The sequence below is a fragment of the Myxocyprinus asiaticus genome, chromosome 18 (assembly GCF_019703515.2).
Source record: "Myxocyprinus asiaticus isolate MX2 ecotype Aquarium Trade chromosome 18, UBuf_Myxa_2, whole genome shotgun sequence".
NCBI classification, from domain to species: Eukaryota; Metazoa; Chordata; class Actinopteri; order Cypriniformes; family Catostomidae; genus Myxocyprinus; species Myxocyprinus asiaticus.
This window is the reverse complement of record NC_059361.1, coordinates 5,423,201-5,435,926: the sequence shown is the minus strand read 5'-3', so window position 1 is coordinate 5,435,926 and position 12,726 is coordinate 5,423,201. Positions and strand designations below refer to the sequence as shown.

The 12,726-nt window shown below is 37.0% G+C and overlaps 1 protein-coding gene across 1 annotated transcript in view; it reads left to right on the top strand.

The window, feature by feature from the left end:
• Positions 1 to 12,726, top strand: part of LOC127456431 (Golgi apparatus protein 1-like) — a 63,845-nt gene that overhangs the window by 26,642 nt on the left and 24,477 nt on the right. Inside the window, exons 3-8 of the mRNA XM_051724921.1 lie at positions 3,125 to 3,211; positions 3,654 to 3,869; positions 5,165 to 5,368; positions 6,595 to 6,666; positions 8,012 to 8,198; positions 11,719 to 11,933. Coding sequence (XP_051580881.1) covers positions 3,125 to 3,211; positions 3,654 to 3,869; positions 5,165 to 5,368; positions 6,595 to 6,666; positions 8,012 to 8,198; positions 11,719 to 11,933 — 981 coding nt within the window. The remainder of the gene's footprint in view (positions 1 to 3,124; positions 3,212 to 3,653; positions 3,870 to 5,164; positions 5,369 to 6,594; positions 6,667 to 8,011; positions 8,199 to 11,718; positions 11,934 to 12,726) is intronic.

Here is a 12,726-nt window from a genome sequence, read left to right as displayed (position 1 = left end):
GCAAAGACAAAGAGTCCAAAACAGTTTTGGACAGTTTTTGTTCAACCAAAATCCCAATAATAACCAGAAAAAAAAAATTGTGCATAAAGCGGCCCAAATAAACAAGCCCAAAACACACCGGGAACTCTTATTTTAAAATGACGAAATTATGAAAAACTATCAGCAACTATCGACATAGATTTTTGCCGATAACCGTTATTTCCAAAAAGCGACTATCGGCACCGATATATCGGTCTACCTCTAATATATCTATATATTTACATGTTATGTATAAATGTGTAATTTTGTATATAAGATATATATATATACACACACACACACACTACCGGTCAGAAGTTTTGAAACACTTGACTGAAATGTTTCTCATGAGCTTAAAAATCTTTTGATCTGAAGGCATATGCTTAAATGTTTGAAATGAGTTTTGTAGACAAAAATATAATTGTGCCACCATATTAATTTATTTCATTGTAAATCTCAAATGTAATAAAAAAAAAAAAGTTTTTGAAATTGATGACTTGGACCAAATAATAAAGAAAAGCAGCCAATAAGTGCCCAACATAGATGAGAACTCCTTCAATACTGTTTAAAAAGCATCCCAGGGTGATACCTCAAGAAGTTGGTTGAGAAAATGTCAAGAGTACATGTCTGCAAATTCTAGGCAAAGGGTGACTACTTTGAAGATGCTAAAATATAACACAGTTTTGATTTAATTTGGATTTTGTTTAGTCACAACATAATTCCCATAGTTCCATTTATGTTATTCCATAGTTTTGATGACTTTACTATTATTCTAAAATGTGAAATAAATTATAATAAAGAATAAGTAAGTGTTTCAGAACTTTTTACCAGTAGTGTGTATGTGTATGTATATATACAGGTGCATCTCAATAAATTAGAATGTCATGGAAAAGTTCATTTATTTCAGTAATTCAACTCAAATTGTGAAACTTGTGTATTAAATAAATTCAATGCACACAGACTGAAGTAGTTTAAGTCTTTGGTTCTTTTAATTGTGATGATTTTGGCTCACATTTAACTAAAACCCACCAATTCACTATCTCAAAAAATTAGAATACATCATAAGACCAATAAAAAAAACATTTTTAGTGAATTGTTGGCTTTCTGGAAAGTATGTTCATTTACTGTATATGTACTCAATACTTGGTAGGGGCTCCTTTTGCTTTAATTACTGCCTCAATTCGGCGTGGCATGGAGGTGATCAGTTTGTGGCACTGCTGAGGTGGTATGGAAGCCCAGGTTTCTTTGACAGTGGCCTTCAGCTCATCTGCATTTTTTGGTCTCTTGTTTCTCATTTTCCTCTTGACAATACCCCATAGATTCTCTATGGGGTTCAGGTCTGGTGAGTTTGCTGGCCAGTCAAGCACACCAACACCATGGTCATTTAACCAACTTTTGGTGCTTTTGGCAGTGTGGGCAGGTGCCAAATCCTGCTGGAAAATGAAATCAGCATCTTTAAAAAGCTGGTCAGCAGAAGGAAGCCTGAAGTGCTCCAGAATTTCTTGGTAAACGGGTGCAGTGACTTTGGTTTTCAAAAAACACAATGGACCAACACCAGCAGATGACATTGCACCCCAAATCATCACAGACTGTGGAAACTTAACACTGGACTTCAAGCAACTTGGGCTATGAGCTTCTCCACCCTTCCTCCAGACTCTAGGACCTTGGTTTCCAAATGAAATACAAAACTTGCTCTCATCTGAAAAGAGGACTTTGGACCACTGGGCAACAGTCCAGTTCTTCTTCTCCTTAGCCCAGGTAAGACGCCTCTGACGTTGTCTGTGGTTCAGGAGTGGCTTAACAAGAGGAATATGACAACTGTAGCCAAATTCCTTGACATGTCTGTGTGTGGTGGCTCTTGATGCCTTGACCCCAGCCTCAGTCCATTCCTTGTGAAGTTCACCCAAATTCTTGAATCGATTTTGCTTGACAATCCTCATAAGGCTGCGGTTCTCTCAGTTGGTTGTGCATCTTTTTCTTCCACACTTTTTCCTTCCACTCAACTTTCTGTTAACATGCTTGGACACAGCACTCTGTGAACAGCCAGCTTCTTTGGCAATGAATGTTTGTGGCTTACCCTCCTTGTGAAGGGTGTCAATGATTGTCTTCTGGACAACTGTCAGATCAGCAGTCTTCCCCATGATTGTGTAGCCTAGTGAACCAAACTGAGAGACCATTTTGAAGGCTCAGGAAACCTTTGCAGGTGTTTTGAGTTGATTAGCTGATTGGCATGTCACCATATTCTAATTTTTTGAGATAGTGAATTGGTGGGTTTTTGTTAAATGTGAGCCAAAATCATCACAATTAAAAGAACCAAAGACTTAAACTACTTCAGTCTATGTGCATTGAATTTATTTAATACACGAGTTTCACAATTTGAGTTGAATTACTGAAATAAATGAACTTTTCCTCGACATTCTAATTTATTGAGATGCACCTGTATATATATATATGTTGTGTATACTTTTATATATTGCTTAATTATTATGTTTTACATTACACAATTATTATATTATGTTAAATGTTGTATATAATATACAGGTATCTTAAGTATATACAATATTTACATAAAATATAATGTAAAATGAAGGTTTGGTTTTATGTGTTGCATGTATTCTGTATATTTTTAATATATATTTACATAATAAAATATATAAAATATGTTTAATTTTATAAACTGTATATATATACTGATTAGTTATTAACTTTTTTTAATCATTATATATTTAAATACAGTAATATGTTAAAATGAATGTTTGATTTTATGTACTGTAATATATTTTGAATTATATTTGTACATTATTAACAATCTGTTATGTTAAATAAATGTTTAATTTAGTAAATTATGCTTTATCTATTGTGTATAATATGTATTGACTCTCTAGACACCGAATCGGGCATAGAAAAACCCAAATCAAAGTGTGTGCTTTCACTTTGTCTTTGCAGTCCATTAACAGAGCTCATGTCAACTCTGAAGCAGTAGTTCATTTTTATGCAGTGAAGGGCTGTTTGTGGTTGTTCATTTCACTGATTTTTCTAATCCACTGTTGAATGGTTGACATTGATATGCACTGTTTTTTAAATGTTGCCCTTCTTTTTTTGGCAGTTGTTGTGGAACTACAAGCTGAATCTCACTACAGATGCCAAGTTTGAGTCTGTGGCACTGGAAGTGTGCACAAGCACCATGTTAGAGGTCAGTTTCAGTCAGGGGTCATATCATTGTTCTTCAGTTACCCAACAAATTAGGCATGCTCCCTTAGAGACTGCAGTCTGTTTGTGTGTGTGTGTGTGTGCACAGGTGTGTTGCTGTCTGTATAAATGTAGTGGAACTGCCTCGCCAGCAAAATGCATTACTAATGCATTTTGCTTGCATGTTTGACTGCACTCTCAGAGCTGTGATAATGTCATTAAAAAATGAATCCCTATGGACAATACAAGTTTCTCACTAACATTTGCAAGAATGTGTGTGTGTGTGTGTGTGTGTGTGTGTGTGTGTGTGTGTGTGTGTGTGTGTGTGTGTGTTTTGATGTACATTGTGGTTAGATTGACAATTTAATCTTCATCAGAGAAATTGACTCGACATTTAATTGAGAATCTTGATACCATAGTGTCGATCTCTTAAATGTGTTTCTCAGTTGAAAGAGTGTGCCGATGAGGAGAGGGGGAAAGGCTATCTGATGTCCTGCCTGGTGGATCACCGCAGCAACATCACGGAACGCCAGTGCCATCAATACATCACCAAGATGATCACCATCATCTTCAGCGACTATCGGCTTATTTGTGGCTTCATGGACAAATGCAGAGAAGACATCAACACCTTGCAGTGTGGAAGCATCAGCGTTGGAGAAAAAGTAAGCTTGCATTCCAATAATAGCAGAGAACACTTTGACACCCAGCCCGGTTAAAACCGCAAACCTTCAGGCCGCTCTAGAACATCCCAAAGGATGTTGGCTTTGCACCAGGTGACACTGCCATTCCTGAAATGTTGATGCTCCTCCGGGCATGCTGGAACATTGGCACCCGGTCACCACACTTCCCTCATTCCCCCGGGTGCGCATGCAAATGAGAATTTATTTTCTCTGCTGAAATTATAAAAAGGCCAGAGATAATTTTAGACTTGTCTGCTCCTTGACTTCAAATTGCTAAGCTCAAACTGCCACACATACAAGATGGCAAATTAAGTTTGAAAGCTAGGATAAAAGTTTTGTATTTGCCTACTTTGTGAGTGTTAACATCTTGTTTTAAAGTCTTTTAGAGCATGGGTTATGCAGTAATTAGGAACAGTTATGTAAGTGTTAAAAACTAACACTTCCTACTTCAGACATTGAAAAGGGCCTTAAAATAACACTAGTTGTTTCGTGTCAATTCCTGTGTCCTTCGGGAGCGTTCCAGGTTCAAAACAGCATCTTTGACATGCTGTCGATTACTACAGAAAAGAACTTAGACCCTGGGTTTGTAAAAAACAAGCAAAAATCATGTTTACAGTAATGCATTTTCAAAGGACGTCTATGAGGAAAGACATTCCGGAGAGTTTAAAATGACGATTAATGAGCAATACAGTACAAAAATGTGTAATTTGAACTGTTAAAGGAATATTCCGGGTTCAATACAAGGTTAAGCTCAATCAACAGCATTTGTGGCATAATTTTGATTACCACAAAAATACATTTCGACGACTCCCTATTTTTCTTTAAAAAAGCAAAAATCTGGGTTCCAGTGTGGCACTTACACGAGCAGACATATAAAGTTTTGCTCGTGTATATCCACTTTACTTGCTACTGCATGCCTTAAACAAAACCAGCCAATCAGCATTTTCCAGTTTTAATAATGGATTGTGGGCAGACAATTTTTTCAATTCTTTTTGCACTCATTTCTTGTCTCTTTGTCGCATTATAAAGATAGCATCTGTGCCGCTGTTAGTTATAATCTGTTGGAAATTAAGAGCACTATTTGTTTACATGTTCTGTGAAATATTGAACCAGTTTGAATTTCTACTTGTGGTTCATTTATGACTTTTATTGCTTTAATCTTCCTTTTTTCCTCTTTCATTGGTATGTAAACAAACTTACATACTAGCATATGAGGTCAACCCAAAGCCGAGTTGTCCCAGGTGTGAAAGCCTACTTATTTAGTTTTTCTGTTTCAGGACCTGCACTCTCAAGGTGAGGTGATCGCGTGTCTGGAGAGAGCTGTGGTGAGAGAGGCAGAGCAGCAGGAAAAGTCCCATCAAATCAAGGACGACTGTAAGAAGGCCATCATGAGGGTTGCTGAATTGTCAGCCGATGACTTCCACCTCGACCGCTACCTCTACTTCTCCTGCCGAGACGACCGGGAACGCTTTTGTGAAAACGTATGTGCCGGCTCGTCTGTTTCTCACCTAATCCTCACAGAATCCCAACGTCTCCTTTCATGATCACGTTTAATTGATAACCCTAATCTATCTCAATGGCTGCATCGCAATTCATATCCATGAAAAATCTGGAAATATCGTGGAATTTTAAAACCGTGTTTTCCAGGCCTGGAAAAAGTATGGAAATCAACAAAATTTTATCAAGTTATGGAAATATTGCTCTTGATAGGGTTGTGTAGAGTAGAACTTGCTCGCAAACCATAGCGATGTCCAATTTTTGATCGAATCCCTATTTTGAGTATATTCTTTTCAGTTATTTGGCCGAAATGGTTCACATCTGTCTGAATGATTCATTAGCGAATCAGTCTAAATTAAAAATGAATTACAAAAATTGGTTTCCAGAAATCTCAAATAAATGGAAAAGTCAGGGAAAGTATGTCATTATGAGTAGCGTTCGACCGATGTGGGTTTTTTAATGGCCGAAACGATATCTAGAGAGCAGCATGGCTGATATAAATGCTGATAAACATAATACTGACCCAAGTGAAAGCTGACACTCTTGTTAATCGACCAAGCCGATAATAGCAAAATGGCTAAATATTGCAGATTAATGTGCCTGGCTGATATATCGGTCTAACACTACTTTTGAGTATGTACTAAGACAGTACGGCATTATTGGGACATATTACCACTTTATAACATTGTGTCTTGTTCCACAGATTGTGTTAGCTTGTACGTTTAAAAACTACTTTGTCAGCTTCGGTCTTGTATTCCTTGCCATTTTCTTACAAATTAATAAGTTGAAAGTTAGAATCTAGGCAATATTAGGCCAAATACATGGACAAATACGGAAATAATGCGCAATCCAGGCACCTTTTGGCATACTATTTTTAATATACAATGATTTTGGAAGCACTAATCAAAATCTTGCTTACTACACGGGACAGATAGTATGCAAATTGTGAATGCAGGCTTTCTCTCACTGCTGCAGTAACTGTACGAAGGGGGCGGGCTGGCATGAGAGTTGATTGAAAGCTGCCCCTCAGGTGCTGTGACTCAGAATGACAGGATTAGACTACACAGCTGCTTTGTGTAGGAGGAGACATGGGGCGATGTGTTGATGTAGACACATATCTGATGTGTGACTGTTAAGTGTCAAATATCTCCCGATAGACCTGGTTTGATGTCTCGATGCTTAACATTTTCATGGATGCTTTTTGTTGCAGACCCAAGTGGGAGAGGGCAGAGTGTACAAATGTCTGTTCAACCATAAATTTGAAGAAGCAATGTCAGAAAAGGTGCGTCACATTCATAATTACGTATATATGTTGTAATGCATTGAATTTAAAGGAAGGATCTGGGTTCAAAACAAGCTCTTACGACAGCATCTGTGACATGCTGTCAATTACCACATAAGTTTGACTAAAATATTTTCAAACTCATTCCTCGATTTCAAAGAACTAAGAAAAATCATATTTAGGGTAATGCCCTTACAATGGAAGTCTATGGGGCAAGACATTGCACCAGGATAAATATTAACATACTCGTGGCTTCAAAAGTATAGACACAAATTATAAAATAATATGTCTTTTTTTAGGTTAATCGCTTAATATCTTTCTCTGTGCAAAGTTGTATGTAATCTTTCAACTCCTGTCATGACTAATGTAAAGACAGGAAAAATGGTAACATTTGCTCAATACAAATTAGGATACCAGAAGTGAACCGTTAACACAGAGGAAAATCCCCCCCACAGGAATTACGTCTGTAATGCATAAAATGCTAAAAGAACAAGTTAGAGAACTTCGAAATTATTGTCCGTGGTAATCGACAGCATGGCACAGATGTTATCCAGAAAGCTTAAAGGAATGTTCGGGGTTTAAGTTGAGCTTGATCGACAGCATTTTTGGCATAAGATTACCACAAAAAATAAATATATATATGAATGTGGTTTCAGTGAAACACTTACAATGGAAGTGAGCGGGGCCAGTCAATAAACGTTAAAATAATCACTGTTTCGAATGTATGACTACAGGACATAACCACTGTACGTGTTGACATTATTTAAATGTTATAAAATTGCTTACTAACCTTATCAGGGTAAGGTTATGTCCAATATTGCAAATTTGTTGCCATGACGATGCAACGCTGATAAACTCTGGTATTTTATCACAGTAAAATCATGTTAACGTGTATAATGTTTATGCATTGTGGCTATACTTTTGAAACAATGTGTATTTTAATGTTTATTGATTGGCCCCATTCACTTCTATTGTAAGTGCCTTACTGTAACCCCAATTTTTGTTTTTGTTTTTTTAAATAAAGTATGGACGAGTCAATCATTTTTTGTGGAAATCAACTAAATGCAATAAATGCTGTTAATTGAGCTTAACTTGTATTGAACCCGGAACATTCCTTCAGTAGGGCAACCAAAATTCACAGATTTATTTCTCCACATACTTGGTTTGATTTACAGTTGTTTTGAATCAACAGAATGTACAAAAAAATGTCAGTCTACATGGAAATGCTTGAGAGAACCAAAGCCATAGTCTAGAAGAATCCACAGTAATACTGTGGTCAGTTCTGCACAGCATGTGTATGTGCTGTCTGATTGTCTGTGGCCTTAATAAGCATCTCTGTCCACAGTGCAGAAACGCCCTGACCACTCGGCAGAAGCTCATTGCCCAGGATTATAAGGTCAGTTACTCCCTCGCCAAGGCCTGTAAGGCTGATCTACGCAAATACCACTGTAACCCGGACACCAGCATGCCCCGGGCCAGAGAGGCCAGACTCTCCTACCTCCTGCTTTGCCTGGAGTCTGCAGTTCACAGAGGTTTGTTTACATACTGATTTTACACAGACTCTGGGTGTATTCGAAATGACATACTACCATAATATTCCATATGACATGATACCATAATAAACAGGCTTTTGCTGCACAATTATGACAAAGATCATAGTTGTCGATTATTTCCCTTGATAGTGTAATCATAATTATTCATTTTCATGAATAGAAATTACATTTAAAAAACTTAGTTTGTTTAGGGCAACAGCCATATTCTTTCTTCATGCAACACATCCAAAACAAGCTGAGAACTGTGTTCATGTGAGACTTAAAACATACATCAGAGTGCACTAAACTAACTCCTTAGGAATATTCCTGATAGCCACATGGAATCTGCGTGCGCAGAAAACTCTGTGGTCCCACTTTTTATTAGGTGTCTTTAACTACTATGTGCTTGCATTAAAATACTTACAATACAATGTATTTATTGTGTAACTACGTGTTGTTCTGCAAAATTCTCACAAGATTCACATTTGCTGCTACTGAGATTGAGGTACGGGTTGGTTTAGGAGTAGGGTTAAGGTTAGGAGTTAGATTTAGAGTTAGATTGAAATTGCAACTACATATGTAATTAAATGCAGGTACTTTAAATGCAAGTATAATGCAACAACATGAATGTACATAATAAGTAGATTGTATCAAATGCTTAAGAGCATAGTAGTTAAAGACACCATATATAAAGTGGGTCCAACTCTGCAGATAAAATGGGACACACATCATTCACAAATTTCTACACATTCCATGCCCCATGTGTGTTTGTTATTTAAATAGTTTAGCTACTTTGTAATGTCTTAAGCAGCCATTAAAGGGATAGTTCATCCAAAAATGAAAACTCTCTCATTTACTCACCCTCATGCCATCCCTGATGTGTATGACTTTCTTTTTTCTGCAGAACACAAACAAAGATGTTTAGGAGAATATTTCAGCTCTGTTGGTCCTTACAATGCAAGTGAATGGTGACCAGACATTTATAGCTCCAAACATCACATAAAGGAAATATAAAAGTAAACCATAAGTGGTTAAATCTGAATCTTCAGAAGGGATATAACAGTGTTGGTGAAAAACAGATACAAATGTAAGTCTTTTTTTTTACTCTAAATCTTCACTTTCACTTTTACATCTGAAAGTCACATGTGGTGCCTGTTTAATTTCACATTCACACCTGAAAGTGAAAGTGGAGATTTATAGTTAAAAAGGACGTAAAGGGATAGTTCACCCAAAAATGAAAATTCAGTCATTGTTTACTCACCTCTGTGTTGTTATAACCCTGTATGACCTTCTATCTTTTTCTTAACACAAAGGGAGAAATTGTGAAAAAATGTTGTGCTCAGTGATGTCATAGAATGGCAGTTTATGGTGACCACCTCTTCAAGCTTCAAAAGAACACAAAAGTATAATTCAGAAGTCTAATAAATTATTCCGTGTGACTCAAGAAAAGCATACGATAAGGATTGGTGAGAAACAAACCGAAATCTAATGTACTATTTAGTGAAAATGTTCACTGACCGTTGATCTCCCGTGCACGTTCATGAGTCTGCACTCGAGCTTTAGAGCTCTTTGCACGAGAGCAACAGTAGTTACGCAGCAGGCGCGAGATGGGGCGTTCAAGCAAAAACTCATTTTGTTTCACTTCAACAGGACCACCAGCGATATTAACAACAGAAAACACAACATAGCGGCACACAAACCAGAGAGCACAACTTACAAAACATGTCGTAAGAGTTTGTAGTGGAAGAATAGATGTATTTCAATGTCCAACCTTATTTGTTTGAACTTGAGGCTGAAGGTAGCTACCAGTAATGCTGCTCCCAATACACATATTACTGGGGTCTGCGTAGGGCTTCATCTTACCTTAGCAGGGCACCAGAAGCTCCACCGGCTGCCCTTACTTGCAATTTAAACCTTATTCAAGGACCCAAATCAGAACACAGACAATCGCCATGTATTTGACAGGTGCCAGTTCATAGCAGACAGGGTTACTGGGCATGACAGCCAAATATAGAAACCAAGCAATCGACAGAATGTCCTGTTGCTTGTCACAACTGCTTAGGACAAAAAACTCAGATTAACATAGAAAATAACTTTTATTAAGTGTCATTTGCCGCCTAAGAAGGACATGGTGTGACTGTAGCTAACTTCAGCCTCAGCTCTCTGTTTGATTGAGGACTCTGTTTTGATTGAGGCATAGAAATGCATCTATTTTTCGACTATAAACTCTTCAGACATGTTTTGTAAGTTGTGCTCTCTGGTTTGTGTGCTGCTATGTTGTGTTTTCTGTTGTTAATATCACTGGTGGTCCTGTTGAATGCCCCATCTTGCGCCTGCTGTGGAACTACTGTTGCTCTCGTGCAAAGAGCTCTAAAGCTCGCGTGCAGACTCATGAACGTGCACAGGAGATCAACGGTCAGTGAACATTTTCACTAAATAATACATTAGATTTCAGTTTGTTTCTCACCAAATCTTATCGTATGCTTTCATAACAATCGTGAGTCTCATGGAATAAATTATTAGACTTCTGAATTATAGTTTTGTGTTCTTTTGAAGCTTGAAGAGGTGGTCACAATAACCTGCCATTGAATGACATCACTGAGCACAGTTTTGCTCCTAAGGATAGTTTTTTAATTTCTCCCTTTGTGTTAAGAAAAAGAATGAAAGTCATATAGGTTATAACAACACAGAGGTGAGTAAACAATGACTGAATTTACATTTTGTGTGAACGAATCCTTTAATATTGATCTGTTTCTCACCCACACCTATCATATCTCTTCTGAAGATATAGATTTAACCAATGGAGTCATAAGGATTACTTTTATGCTTTCTTTGTGATTTTTAGAGCTGCAAAGGTCTGATCACCATTCACTTGTATTGTAAGGACCAGCGGAAATATTCTTCTAAATATCTTTGTGTTCTGCAGAAAATAGAAAGTCATACACATCTGGGATGGCATGAGGTAAATGATGAGAGAATTTTCATTTTTGGGCGAACTATCCCTTTAGGAATGTATCACTGTAAAAAAATAAAATAAAGAAAAACGTTAAATTTACAGTAAAAAAACCATGTTTCAGTCTTTACGGGATATAATTTTGATGCCTGTATATTTTACGGTTCACTACTGTTTATATGATTAAATGATATAAACTTGATATAATAATATAAAGTCAGCTTTTTTCACTTTAAAATGTATTGTTAATCACGCAGATCTGCAAAAGGCCACATAAATTAAACATTAACATGTAACGAATGTGGTCATGTGGCAACAATGTAGCATTATACCTTGTTTGAAACTTTCGCATTACATACTACATACTTTTCATTCTATTTTGAAAAAGTGGTAGGCAGTTTACTGTATATGCTGTGCAGTAAGCACTGTGCTAGTTTGCCATTATATTCCTCTGTCTGCTTCTCTTTTCTCTCTGTTTGGGGCTATTGATCGATTTGCCACTGCAATCTAATATGATTTTCATTCCATTCCATTCCATTCTGCATGTTTTACCATTGGTCATTGCAGGCCGTACAGTGACCGGAGACTGTCAGGGTGAGATGGTGGACTACAGACGGATGCTGATGGAGGATTTCTCTCTGAGTCCAGAGATCGTGTTGCACTGTCGAGGAGAGATCGAGGCACACTGCTCTGGACTGCACCGCAAGGGCCGAACGCTCCACTGTCTCATGAGAGTGGCCCGCGGAGACAAGGGCATGGTGGATATCCTCTGCCAGACAGCAGTAAGAATCACTGGGGTCCTACTTTCTTTGCTAAATCAGTGGTTCTCAGCCTTTTTTACTTCAAGGCCCCTCATTGCCAAGACAGTACTCAACAGTCCATCTGTTACTTTGCCGTAATGATGGCTAAGCTGCTTGTTTTCACTTGGTAACACTTTATTTTAAGGGACCACAGTAATGCACTAGTTAAGCATGAACAAGACAGTAATTCATGCATAACTGGATGTAGAGTAAGGCTATCTTAGCCATAATTTACAACTTATTAAATATCTTATTTTGTGTAGAAAGTCATGCAAGTAATGCCCTATTTCAGACATCATATACTGTATATCATATATTACCTTGACAAAACAATATCAAGCCAGTAATTATGGCTAATTAGTATTGGTTTTACAAAGCTGTTACTTATAAATTACTAAAATCTTCTACCAAAGATAACTTGACTCACTGTTCTAAAGTAAAAGTTGAACCTATTCAAGTTATTGGTTTGTTGTGCACTTATTAGTTTGTATTTTGAGTTTATTCAACTATATTAAGACAGTAATTATGACTAATTATTGGTTTTACTAAATTGTTACTAAAGGATTGCTAAAATCTTACATTTACAATTTGACTCCTTGAATTAAAGTGAAACATTTACTTACACAAGTTATTAATTTGCCTGACATTTATTAGATGATTTCAGTATTTGCAGTCAATTAAATTTTTTGTAATTGAAACATGTGCAAAACAACCCCATAACTTGAGTAGATTAACTTTCACTTAAAAACAGGTCAAGTTATTAATTTACTAGTAA